Below are 12,343 nucleotides of genomic sequence, written 5' to 3'. Positions count from 1 at the left end.
GTCAATAAGAGGGTTAAAATAAAAATACCTTTAGAGAAGACTGGCTTGAGAAAGTCACATAAGTGGACATTTGTGTTTGTTTCCTGCCATTTTAAGCAAGTTTGCAATAAATTCACTTATCAGTTCCATGTACAATTTATCAATTTACATTTCTGCATAATAATTCTAAATACTGAAACATCTCACTGTTTTTTCTTAAGGAAGGTCCAATAATAGAACATTCATTTTGACTACTTGGTACCAAAGTACTACTTGCTGATTACATATTGTGAATATCAATTACTCTTGCCTGAAAGTTAACAGAGATATATGCTGAAAGAGAAGCGTGTTCATTGCATTACATTTTCTACATGACATTACATTGACCACACTGGCCAAAAAAAAAAAAAGTTTTCCACTGGGACCTCTAAAAGGAATATTGATTCCTCTGTTACTCAGTATTCCCTATTATTCTATTTCACATCTTTATAGAGGATGGATGGATAACGATCTTGAATAGTATCCTATTATACATCTCTGGCTGCCTTCCTGTTCCTCCAGAGAAACCATTAAATCAATGGCAGCAAAAACAGCCTCCTTTCTCCCAGCCCACCCTTGACATGGCAGGACACCAAAGATAACTAACTGTTGGTCACCTCTTGGCACATGTTCCCTCATAGAACAGTAGTAATAGGAAAAGAAGCAAGAGTTATGAATGAAAGGGAGTTCCTTAAGGGTAAAGATTTTGTGCTAAATCCAAAGATATAAAGTCCCTTGTCAGATAGGAAAGATGTATAACACATTGTTCTGAATTTTTCTAGGAGTTTTAATGCAATCCATTTCACATTCCCTCCTTCCCTCACTTCTCTTGTCCATCATGAACAAGGTATGATACCTACGTAAAGGAAAACTTAAAGTTGTGCCTTGTCCTGTGATATCAAACTGATCTGTACAATCTGCAAGACTCAAGGCAAACATGAAGCACCTTCTCATACAACTTCAGTATCCTGCAAGCATACACATACATGCATAGGATACCAGTAACTTGAAACAAAGTTTTCAATGTGAAAGATTTACACCAGGTAAATTAAAATCATAAATATGACATTTCGCTTTAACTTTAAAGTGTGACATCTTGAGATTCCTATGAAAGTAGTTATCTCATCCTCACGTGTGAATGACACCTTGATTGGGCCAAGACAGGAGTAAATTATATTGTCTTATCCTCCCGCTCTTGGAGAATCTATAGTACTTATAGTTCCCTGTCACTCAGAGTAAGCAATGTCCTGTCCATCTAAATACCTGTGTTTTGTTTTGTTTTTTTTATCAAGAGGAATAAAGTAGAGCTAACATCTGGTTCATGCCATTTCTACTAAAGACATTTCAGGTCTGACAGGAAAATGTCCGCTTCTCTCATGTTCATTCAGGCAACAGGATATTTGTATTGCGAACAATTAAACACATAATTTCTTAAGTTCAGTTCATCCTCTTCAGCATCCTATACCTCTTTTATTATAATAGTAAATAATTATGTAATATATAAGGTCCCTGAAGGCAGAAGCTGTCTGTTTTGTTCAACCATATATCCCTAGCATCTACAAGAAGGTTTGAATCAGAGTTGGATACACAGTAATATGTGTTGGATTATTGAAAGAATTTTAATAAATTTAAAGTACCTTTAACTCGCTTCAAAAAGCTGAGTGTAATGTCATCAAGTAAGTGTAGTAAAATTTTTAAAACTCAATAAGGAGAAATTATATTGAAACCTTCAAGAAACAGAGACTCATATATTAGTCATATTCTTCCTTTGGAACCTAACAGTTTATCCAGCTTTAAACCATCACTTTCTCATTGTGTACATAACACAGTACTGTATATAGGTTTTACGTAATGTTGAACAACAGGATAATGTCCAATATTAGTTAAGAATCTGGCAAATGTTCAGTATGATACAAAGTATGAAATATGAGATCATCTAGCATTTAATGTAATTCTCTGTACTGGAAAAACTGTTTAGTGGTCACGGCTCAAAGAAAATTGCTATTATATAAAGATTTTTAATGCAAAAAAAGTATTAAGCCCTACTGTGTGTCAGAAGCTGTCCTAGGTACACAAAACAAATTCCTTTAGCATTTCCATTCTAGTAAGAGAAAAGGAAAAAATAACAGGCAGTAAACAAATATACGATATGTCAGGAGGCAGTAAGTGTTAAGAAGAAAAATAAAACAAGGATACAAGGACCCAAGAGTAAGCTGGAGGTGGAGGAAGTATATTTTATTTAGGGCAGTTCTGGTTTACACAGGAGACTGAATATTAACCAGTTCTGTAAGCTAATGTCCATTGACAGATTATTGAACTCTACCCAATCCAAAGAAAGTCAGGCATGAGAATAACAATGCTGAATGATGCATTCATCCATACTCCTTAGTTATGCATAATGTCAACTGTCGTTGGTTTAAGCCAGGCTGAATCCAATAATGAGAACACAGATATTTGCCTCCCAGTGAGAAGAATTATAAAATGCTATTATGACTATATGAAAAATGGCAGGTCAGAGGTTTAACAGTTACTTTATGGGAAGAGTTTATGCAGTATAAATGGGCATGATGTTTCACATAAATAATTTTTTCTTTTTAAAGCCTTAAATTTGCATCCTACTTTTTATAGTACTGTTAAAAAACCAACTAGGTTCAGTTTATTTAACAAAATTTTCTGCTGCTACATAAAGTAACACATGGTAGTGTGTGTGCGAGAAAGAGAGAGAGAGGGAGAGAGAGAAGGTTCTCCTCTAAACCCCATCTTTACCATTGGCTGCCTCCTGCATTCTACCCCTGCTCAACAAGTTGAGGATTTTAAAGTATTCTGTATTAACTATTTACTAATACTTGTGCTTCCTGAAGAGTTGAAAAAGACAGCTACAATAATCAAAATATGCTCTGACAGTTGCCCTTATTGCTTAAAGATACTTTTTACTACAGATAATTGACAACTCATTTTTCCTTTGATTTGAAAATATAGGAAAGCATTTTCATGATTCATTTTTCCCCAGAATTTTCTTGTCAAAATGCCTGGGATTCTAGCTTTATTCCATGAAGATTTTTTAGGAGTAGTTACTATGATCACTCATTGGCATCATTAACTGAATGTTAACGTTAAATTTCTCACATTATGCTAAACATTTTTTGACTGGATCAAATATGGTAAACACGAGATTTTAATTCATCTAGGATAATCACTCCAATTTTGTTATAGCCGTCCTGCAGGCTGTCTACATTTGCATCAAAAAGTGAAATAGGATATTCAAACTAATGTTTATTTAGACGAACATTCACACAAGTACACAAGTACAGATTTATGAAGTGGAGGAGAAAGGAATGAAAAATGCAGCAAACCGTTTAGTACGCCAGAGGCGGGACGTGGCTCTTCCAACGAGCAGTGCACTTGGATAGGTCCCAGGTCCAAAACACACTGTGCCTCAGCACGAGATCAGATTTGACTCTAGTTAGAATTCTCTGCCTGTGTCTGAGCTCCACCATCAGGAGGACATGGAAAGAAGGAGCCATAGGGTTGATTTCCAGTTGGAATACAAGAAATGAGAAGGTATTAAAAGAAATGGTGAAGGAAAAGGATGACAGGAGACGTGATAAAATCTGTGTATGTGATGGGCCAAGGACATGGATTCAATCAGGCTGTCAGGCAGCCTTGTTTCTGACTTCAGGCTCTGTTATCCCATTTGCCACTCAATTTCTGCCGGGTTACATCAGTGGAGAGTCGATGTTTCATCTGAAGCACAACTCCAAACCCTAATGGTTTCTCTTGTAAAAGTCCTTCTCTTAATTAATTTTATGACATTTGTTATAATTAAAAGTGATTTTTATCACTCACTCTTTTAGTTACTGTAGGAAGTCACCCTGAGGACTGAAAACTATGAGCTACCGGAAAACTGTCTGTAAAAATCAGGCAGAAAGGTAGTAATGAGTCTTAAAGATGAAACCAGCTTCACTTACTTCTATATGTTCTTTCCTCTGTTGCTAAAGAAAATATTAAAAAATATTTACAAAGTGGGGTTTTTTTCCAGGTACGTCAACATTTTGGCACTGGTTAATGCTTTCTGTTACTTTTTCCTTCCAGGAGCCTTAAGTGCCAAAGGGTGACTCTGCACAAGAACATGTTTCTGACTTACGTTCTGAATTCTATCATTATCATCATCCACCTGGTTGAAGTTGTGCCCAACGGAGAGCTCGTGAAAAGGGATCCGGTAAGCACTACATGATTTGTTTTTAATTTTATTTTTAAGGATATAGTAAGTATAAGTAGTGAACATGGTGTCATTGTCTTACTTAAGCAGCTGTTTACATATATAATAATATTTACTTTTACAGTGGAGTTTTGCATTTAACAAGCCACATCATTTCTGTGTAATTATTGGAAGTAATGGTTATATGCTATAGTAAAGGGCTGGGAATAATAAAGTTATAGCCCAATAAGAATCATACCATAAATAATGAGTTTTCATGACTAATCAATAATTTATTAACATCTATAGGAAGTTCACTGAGCACATATACTAGGTGTACTAAAGCAGTGCTTTGCAGCGGCCCCAGTGTGTCACTAATGGGTTACAGGTGTGCATAGGTATTAATCCCTCAGCATTCTGGTGCCGAGCTGGTCTTGGGCCAGTCACTTCAGCTGCAAGTAGCTATGTATTTACTCTAGTGAGTCATATAAATTTTATCATGTTCTATGTTTGCATGACTTAGAAAAAAGATTGAAATGTCCCTAGTTCACGCACTGTCATCTCCCAGTCTCTGCTAATGGCCCCCGTTAACTGAGCTCAACCAGAAACCAGAGGGCGAGGAAGCCCGGAAGGAGAGGTGCAGAGCAATTTCTCCAGGCCCAGGAGCTGGGTAGAGAGTGCATTTGAAAGCACAAACAGAAGTTATCCAGCACACAATGAATGGCCAAGGGATATTTTCATTTTTGTTTCTCTGCTTAACTGTGTTATGCAAGCATCTGTAGATAGCCTCATCTTTCAAAACTGGCATTTGACAGCTCTGCCAACCCAATGACAAAAATGCGTGAAATCTGCCCAGAGCGTGCATCCTGCGTGACAGTGGCATGGCATGGGAAAGCAGCTTAATTTGGCTTCTAATGGATCCACAGTGCTAATAATTTTTGCAGTGTGAATACATCCAGAAAGGCATTGTGATCCATCTTTTAAAACCATGGCATCTGTTATTGAGACAGAGTCCTGTCTTAGGTGCAGAATGGGTTTACCTTGATGAGTTTTCTTCTTTCATGTCAACCGATTTTAATAAAAGTAATCTCATTTCACTTAATCCTCACAAGACCCCAGCGAAGGGTGGATATTCTCCCCATTATATTTTTTAACATCTTTATTGGAGTATAATTGCTTTACAATGATGTGTTCGTTTCTGCTTTATAACAAAGTGAATCAGCTATACATATACATATATCCCCATATCCCCTCCCACTTGCGTCTCCCTCCCACCCTCCCTATCCCACCCCTCTAGTTGGTCACAAAGCACTGAGCTGATCTCCCTGTACTATGCAGCTGCTTCCCACTAGCTAGCTATTTTACATTTGGTAGTGTATATATGTCCATGCCACTCTCTCACTTCGTCCCAGCTTACCCTTCTGCCTCCCCATGTCCCAAGTCCATTCTCTGCATATGCATCTTTATTCCTGTCCTGCCATCTCCCCATTATTAACTGAGTAAACGGAGGCTCAGTGAAGGCACGTGTCCTATACACCGTGGATAGTTAGACGTAGATAGTTGTCCTACACACCATGGATAGTTAGATAGATAGATTCAAACCCAGACCCGTCCCACGCAGAAGCCCATCCTCTCTCCTCTGTACCACATGGTGCTCTTGATTATCTTGATTTCTTTCCTTAGGAAGATTGTTCTTAAAGATATTGGCTCAGCCATTTCAAAGTAATGGTTCTCCATAATTAGACAAGCACACTCCATTTCATTAGGGAAGCTGACTCCCACTTAAATTAAAACAGGTGTAGAAGCCATTAACCAAGAATATCTCAGCAAAGAAAACTCAAATTTGGGGCATCCTATTTCCCATTAAATATGAAAACCCTAAGAAAGTTACTATCTGTACAAAGTAGGCCAGGAAATGGCACTTTAGTTATTGAATAATCAGCCCACCAACCTGGGAGCAGAGGTCTTGTAATTCTTGAATAGACTCTCTCCCACCTCTCTTGTGCGGGGTCTCACACCCACATGTCATGCCTCCAGCCCACCCTCTGGATGTTAGGGTAATGGGGGCTTTTCATCCATTATGAGATCATACTAAGCCTGTTCTCCTCCTGAAATAGTATACATTCAGGACTTTTCTGAGTTCACTATTAAACTCTAGAAGCCATTTAACTTTATCCATCAAATGAGAGTAATAAAAACTGCCCTTACTTCCAAGGGGTTGTCCCAGAGTCGCAAAGAAGCATAAAGCTTTTAAAAATTCCCAAGAGCGTGATATTGCAAACGATTGCTCACAAGGTTACTGCTAACCCTTGCCCTGTGGCTAGCTCCCTAGGTCTCTGCACATGACTTTCCCAACCAATCTGTTACTCTATTCATTTTCTTAGACTCGTAGGTTATCATTGGCGGATGTTTTCATTTCATAGCGTACTTTAGGGACAGACTTCCTAGGTGTTCTGACAGTCACAGCACACAGGCTGCCTCCTAGCCACCAAGCAGCCAGCTCGGCTCTGCCTTCCAGCTCCCCTATTGCCTAGAAACCTTCAATAAAGCCTGTAAGCAGGTATCTAGGGACCTGGCTTAGCCACAAAGCAGCTGATTCCCTGGGAGAACGTGAGCACAGGGGAGTCAGAGAAATTAATAGGAAGCTTTCTTCTGGATATGGAGGAGGGAGGGTGGCTCTCTCACATTAGGCATTCTCAAAGTGACGTAAGTTTGAAAAACTGAAAAGAAGTTTATCTTTATGGCATGACTAACACCGGGTTCTCCTAATCAATATATATATATATATATTTTTTTTTTTTTCTAATCAATATATTTTTAACCTAACAGACTTGGGTTGTTTTTTTTTTTTAGCTATGCAAGAGCAAACTTCCTAGGAAAAAACTATAAAACTCTTGAAAGGTAGAACTTCATCCAATCAATCAAGTGTTTATTGAGCACCTCAAACTCAAATTTGTAGTCTTCAGGCTGAACTAAATTCATATCATTTGGGGCAAATATCTATTTATGACATTCTCTTCACAATCCCTAGGAATATGCCCCGCCTCCCATGGAAACAGCTGCCTACATCTTGCAACTATATATGTGAGACTCAGTCATTTATCTACCTATTTCCAAGTGTGTGTATGTCTCTTTTTTAGTGGAAAAAAAAGGAGCAAAAGTCTGATTTTGCTCTGTGTGCCTGAATGAGAAGTCTCCTTTCCTCCGAGATTCAAATGAGAATAAGCCACCAATCACAGCCCACTTACAGTGGGAAACGGGGCATGTCATAGTGTGTGAGCACACTTCGCCCTCTTCCACATTTCCAAATGTCTGTTTTCTTCCATAGGACAAAATCTGGAAACATGTGCCTTTCACCAAATACATATAAATAGCATAGGCTAAAAACCAAAGACCACAACGACAAAAATTAATTGACGTTTGTAAATTGTGAAGCATACAACTGGCCCAAAGGAAAAAAACTAGGACATTTGTTGTTAGTACTTTCTCTATTTGAACACAGTCTTTGTTTTCCAGTGAGATTTTGGTACGTCTCTTATCTAATCCTCCACATACAACACAGGACTGCTCTCTCCAGGCAGGCAAAATTAGTTCAAGAAAGGGTAGGAAAGAACTCTCAAGTAGATATATCTTGTATGTTATTCATCATTGAAACTGCTTATTTACTATTTCCAAGAGAGACATAGGTCTTAAACTTTGTATTGTACCTTATCTTGAAAATGCATATTCTGTCATAAATGCTATCATGGAAGTCTAATTTCTTGAGGATCTTTTCCTATCCAAAAGACTATTAAAGTAAATTGCAGTTGGAACTACAAATGCAGGCATTAAGAATAAAGGAATTTTTCCTGTTGTAATATATTTGAATACGCAGGGGATAAACAAGAACTAGGAAAGGTTTAACCAGGTTTAACTAGAAAAGCCCCATCTTTCCCAGCAATAAAATTCCCCACCTTTAAAAAGACAGAGAAAATAACATCCAAATATTGAGAGTCATGTCATCAACGTATTCCTAAGTCATGTGCAAAATCAGATATTTTAAATTACTCTAAATAAATTATATGAAATACTGCATTTTTCTTGAAAAACTGACATTTCAGAAAACACTAGATTAAGGTCCTCCCTAGCCAAGAAAAGTGGAGATAATAAAGAAAAACCCAAGAAAGAAGAGACAGACAAAAAAAATTAGCAGAAGAAATTTTTGAAAAAGGGAAGTTATTAGACATTTTCAGTCTACAAATATTTATTGAAATTGCAATTAACATGAAAAACATAACCAAAGTCATAAACTAAAGAAAAGCACACCCATCAGCACTTCATCTGTCTGTGATTCAAGCATATGTCTCTTTTCTATAAAAAAGAATACATAATTTTCTATATAAAAAAGAATATATAATTTTTAAAGACTCTTTCTTAAGCAAACTAAAGACAGAATTGTGGGTTGTTTTTTTTTCATTTTGACCCAATTCTCAGGTCACTGAATCAGTAGTTAAGAGGCAAAAATATTTTCCTTCCCAGTGCCCAAGGGGATATATTAAAAAGAAAGTTATTTCTTGTAAAAGAAGGCTGCATTATCCCAGTGCTTTCACACTACTTCTGTAAGGGTTTATTTTGTTGGGGGCAAATGAAAACTGTTCTCACTCCTCAGCAGGGAATCCCAGTGGGTTTATGGTCCCTTTCCCATCGAAGTAGTCAGTGTCTTCCCTTGGAAGTTTTTTGGTTGGGCAGATTCTCTCCTGTAAAACCAAGGGTGAGAATCTTATTCCTTCACACAACTTTTTTTTTTAAAAAAAGTTAAACTCAAAATAACTCATCGAATAAATAAGGGCTGAATAAATCCTCAGTTTATTGAGTGATGTGAAAATTGCCCATTGTCATTTGTGTCATTTGAACATTTCATTTTCATAATATCTAAAATTTCATTTTCTTGTTCTGTCTGCTTCTTCGATGATCTTCATGTAGAGAGTTAGGAGGCAGAATTAAAAGCATTGTTCTTGCTGCATCTAAAGGAAGCTGGCAGCATACTAGTCATTTTCTAGACAGAAATGTCTCTCTGAACTTTTTATCTGAGTCTGAAAGGGACAATACAGGGAGATTAGTTTTTACTGGGAACCTGAGCATTTTATACCTCAAAAGCCAAAACAATTGGGTCACATTTTCTATAGCCTTTTATATAAGTAAAGTCAAATGAGTCCCAAGTTCTGAAAAACAAAGTGAATTTCTTCTAAGTCTCCCTTGTTCAGGACAGTTGAGCCAATAGGCTAGGTCAGAACGTCACCTCCTGGTCACAGGAAGATCAGCTTGGAATGGATGCTCAGAAGTGAGAAACTAGAAACTGATGAAACCACTGGTGGAAACTGGACTCCTCCCACCTAGCCCAGAGGAGGCTGGTGGGAGGGAGAGCATGTAAATGTGAGGGAGGTGACAGCGATAGCAGAGTTTTTGAGATGAGAGATCAAATGGCAGATAACACTGTATTGGAATTATCCATTTTGGTAGCCTATGAAAGACATTAGATTGAGAATGAAAAAGTATGACGGATTTGAGGGACAGTGCAGAGAGAATAATGCCAAGACACGGTAATGAATTGAGGTATCTTATCCTGGTCATTTATGCTATTTCACTTTACTTACATTTCAAAGCCAATAAATGGTCTTTTAACCAAGATCATATGGTACAGAAAAGTAGAGGACTTCTTTATTCCTTTTAAAGTTTATTATTTGTAATCAACCACATTTCCATATGGATTTGAAGAATTTATTCCTAAAATGGCTATAAACATCAACCCAATCTCCAGTTTCTCTCACCTGACCAATCTGGGTGATACCTCTGCACGAGAAATTAGTCACCTACAAATGGTATCTTGTGGTATGGTTTAGGCAGTGAGTCTTCATCTCAACATTTGCAGCTTGTTTCCCTTGCTTTGAGAAGGCTGTTATGAATGTCATGCAGCACTTCTTATAGATTTGTTTTCATTCTCAAAAAACTTTCGGTTGAGTTACTAGAAGTTTTGTACACTCCCTTGGGGTATGTTGGTTAATTGCTAGAAAGCTGTGGAGCAATAATCAATTTGATATTAGCTGTGTTCAGGTGGATTGCTCCAAATACTACAGCATTGTTCTCGCTGAACTACAGGATCTCAGATCCCAGCTCTTCTACTTACAGATTAATCTTGAGCAAGTTACCTAACCTCACTGTGCTTCACTTTCTTGATAGAGATATCAATAATAATAGTACCTTTCTCAAAGAGTTGCTTGTGAGGATTAAATTGAACCAATACACCTAAGATCCATAAATCCATTTAAGAGTCAGAACTCTCAAATGTTAGCTATTATTATTTATACTAGAGTTGTTACCATTGTCATGGACTTAAGCACTCATCATTTTCTAACTGTGGTACTCAGTTTCATTTCTGTGTTAACACACCATGGGAGGTGTGGAAACTCAGAGCATGTGTAAAATACTGCTTAAATCTAAAAGAACTAAGTGTGAAAGCAGAATGCACATACTCAGAGGTTTTTAAATCACAAATAACCAAAAAGGGCTGTGGCCTGAGCCTGAGCATATAAAACTCATTCAGTCATGGCTTGAAAATCCCCAGTGAAGAGTGATAATATCCTCATTACAGCATGTAGGCAAAGACCCGTGAGTATAGCAAGCTGTTAATTTTTATTCCCCTGCCACATTTCTAACAGGCTTTTTTTTTTTTTTCCCCATCATGTTTTCTGTTTTCTCTGGCTTTGTTTCCTGAACACTTCCGGAGTATTTCCTTTGCCAATTTCTGGATCATTTTCCAGTGTATTTATCTCAAATGGGACTTTTTTCTCCAGTGTTTTTTTTTTTTTTTTTTTTTTCCTAAACACACCCAATTGTGACTACAGTTGCACAGATTCAAGCTTATTTTCTCTGAGGCTTTATCAGAAATCAGCCCAGGATTGCATGACAGACTCACATTTAATTGAAAACGTTATATCTTTAAATTTCTCTAGGGAAGGACTGCAGTAGTTTCCTACAAAGTTAATGCTGACTTTCTGACTGGGGGATTTTTCTCCTTCATTCAGCTAGCTTTAAAGACTGTACAAGTTGACAGTTTTCAAGTTGAAATGAGAGCCTTTTGCCCTTTGGTTTATCAACTGCACTGGCATCTTGACAAAAAGTTGTGTAGTTCCTCCTCATGAAGTTTTAGTATACATGTGAATCAAAGTCAGGACGTTTCTCATTGCATTGTGAGTCTACTGGAACAAGAAGCTTGTGCTCTTTGATGGTTAGAGTTAGTACTGGAAGGCCAGCAAGTAACCAAAACAGGAGTCAGGTACTGAGTAAACTCCCTCTGTACCCTAAATCCATTCAAAGTGTGCCCCGTCGTCCAATAGCGTCAGCAGCCCTCGGTACTTAACTTAGAAATGCAGAATCTACCACCCCATGCTAGATCTTCTGAATCAGAATCTCTACTAATGGGGCCCAAAATCTGTGTTTTAACAAGCTCTCCCAGTGATTCTGATGCATGCTAAAATTTGAAAAAGCACTACTATAAACTTTTTCATTATTTATATTTGAACTGGATATTTTTAGAGGGATTCATTATTATGTCACTGCCTTCAAGAACCCCTTTCAATAAGCCATGCCCAAACCCTTTAGAGTTTAATTTCAAGGAGTAGATGAAAGGGCATTTCAAACTTGTAAGATGTATGAAGGAATGGAGAGGAAAAAGGTAAGCCGTATGTCCTTTCTAGTTCTCTGTGTATCAAAATCACTCTCACACTTGAAGAGAAGAGAGCTGGGAAAATTACTGACCTAATAAAATATCAGTCTCATTTGATCCATTCACTTTTATAGACAAACAAAAGTAGTTTCTCTCCACAGTATTTCCCACTCCAGTTCTAAGCAGTTCAGGGAAGATAATGGAGTTTGCAACCTCCATTCCCCAAAAGTATATGCCCACACGAGGCGGAATGATATACACACAGCACTGAAACAGAGGCAGAACAACCTATAGACACAGTGCTGGAGATCACCAGAACCTACACCAAAGTTTATTTCTGCTTTAAAACAAGATTTAGCAGAAATAAACTTGGCACCTTTGATTCGGTACAAAGTATTATGGAGTTAGTACTCTTTAGACCATTT

At 37.6% G+C, this 12,343-nt stretch overlaps 1 protein-coding gene across 1 annotated transcript in view; it reads left to right on the top strand.

Moving 5' to 3' along the window:
- Positions 1 to 12,343, top strand: part of CALCR (calcitonin receptor) — a 138,590-nt gene that overhangs the window by 102,938 nt on the left and 23,309 nt on the right. Inside the window, exon 8 of the mRNA XM_036864425.1 lies at positions 4,111 to 4,237. Within this exon, the coding sequence (XP_036720320.1) occupies positions 4,111 to 4,237 (127 nt within the window). The remainder of the gene's footprint in view (positions 1 to 4,110; positions 4,238 to 12,343) is intronic.

This window comes from Balaenoptera musculus, chromosome 9 (assembly GCF_009873245.2).
Source record: "Balaenoptera musculus isolate JJ_BM4_2016_0621 chromosome 9, mBalMus1.pri.v3, whole genome shotgun sequence".
In the NCBI taxonomy this organism is placed as follows: domain Eukaryota; kingdom Metazoa; phylum Chordata; class Mammalia; order Artiodactyla; family Balaenopteridae; genus Balaenoptera; species Balaenoptera musculus.
The sequence above is the reverse complement of the archived record's forward strand: the minus strand, read 5'-3'. Positions and strand labels throughout refer to the sequence as shown.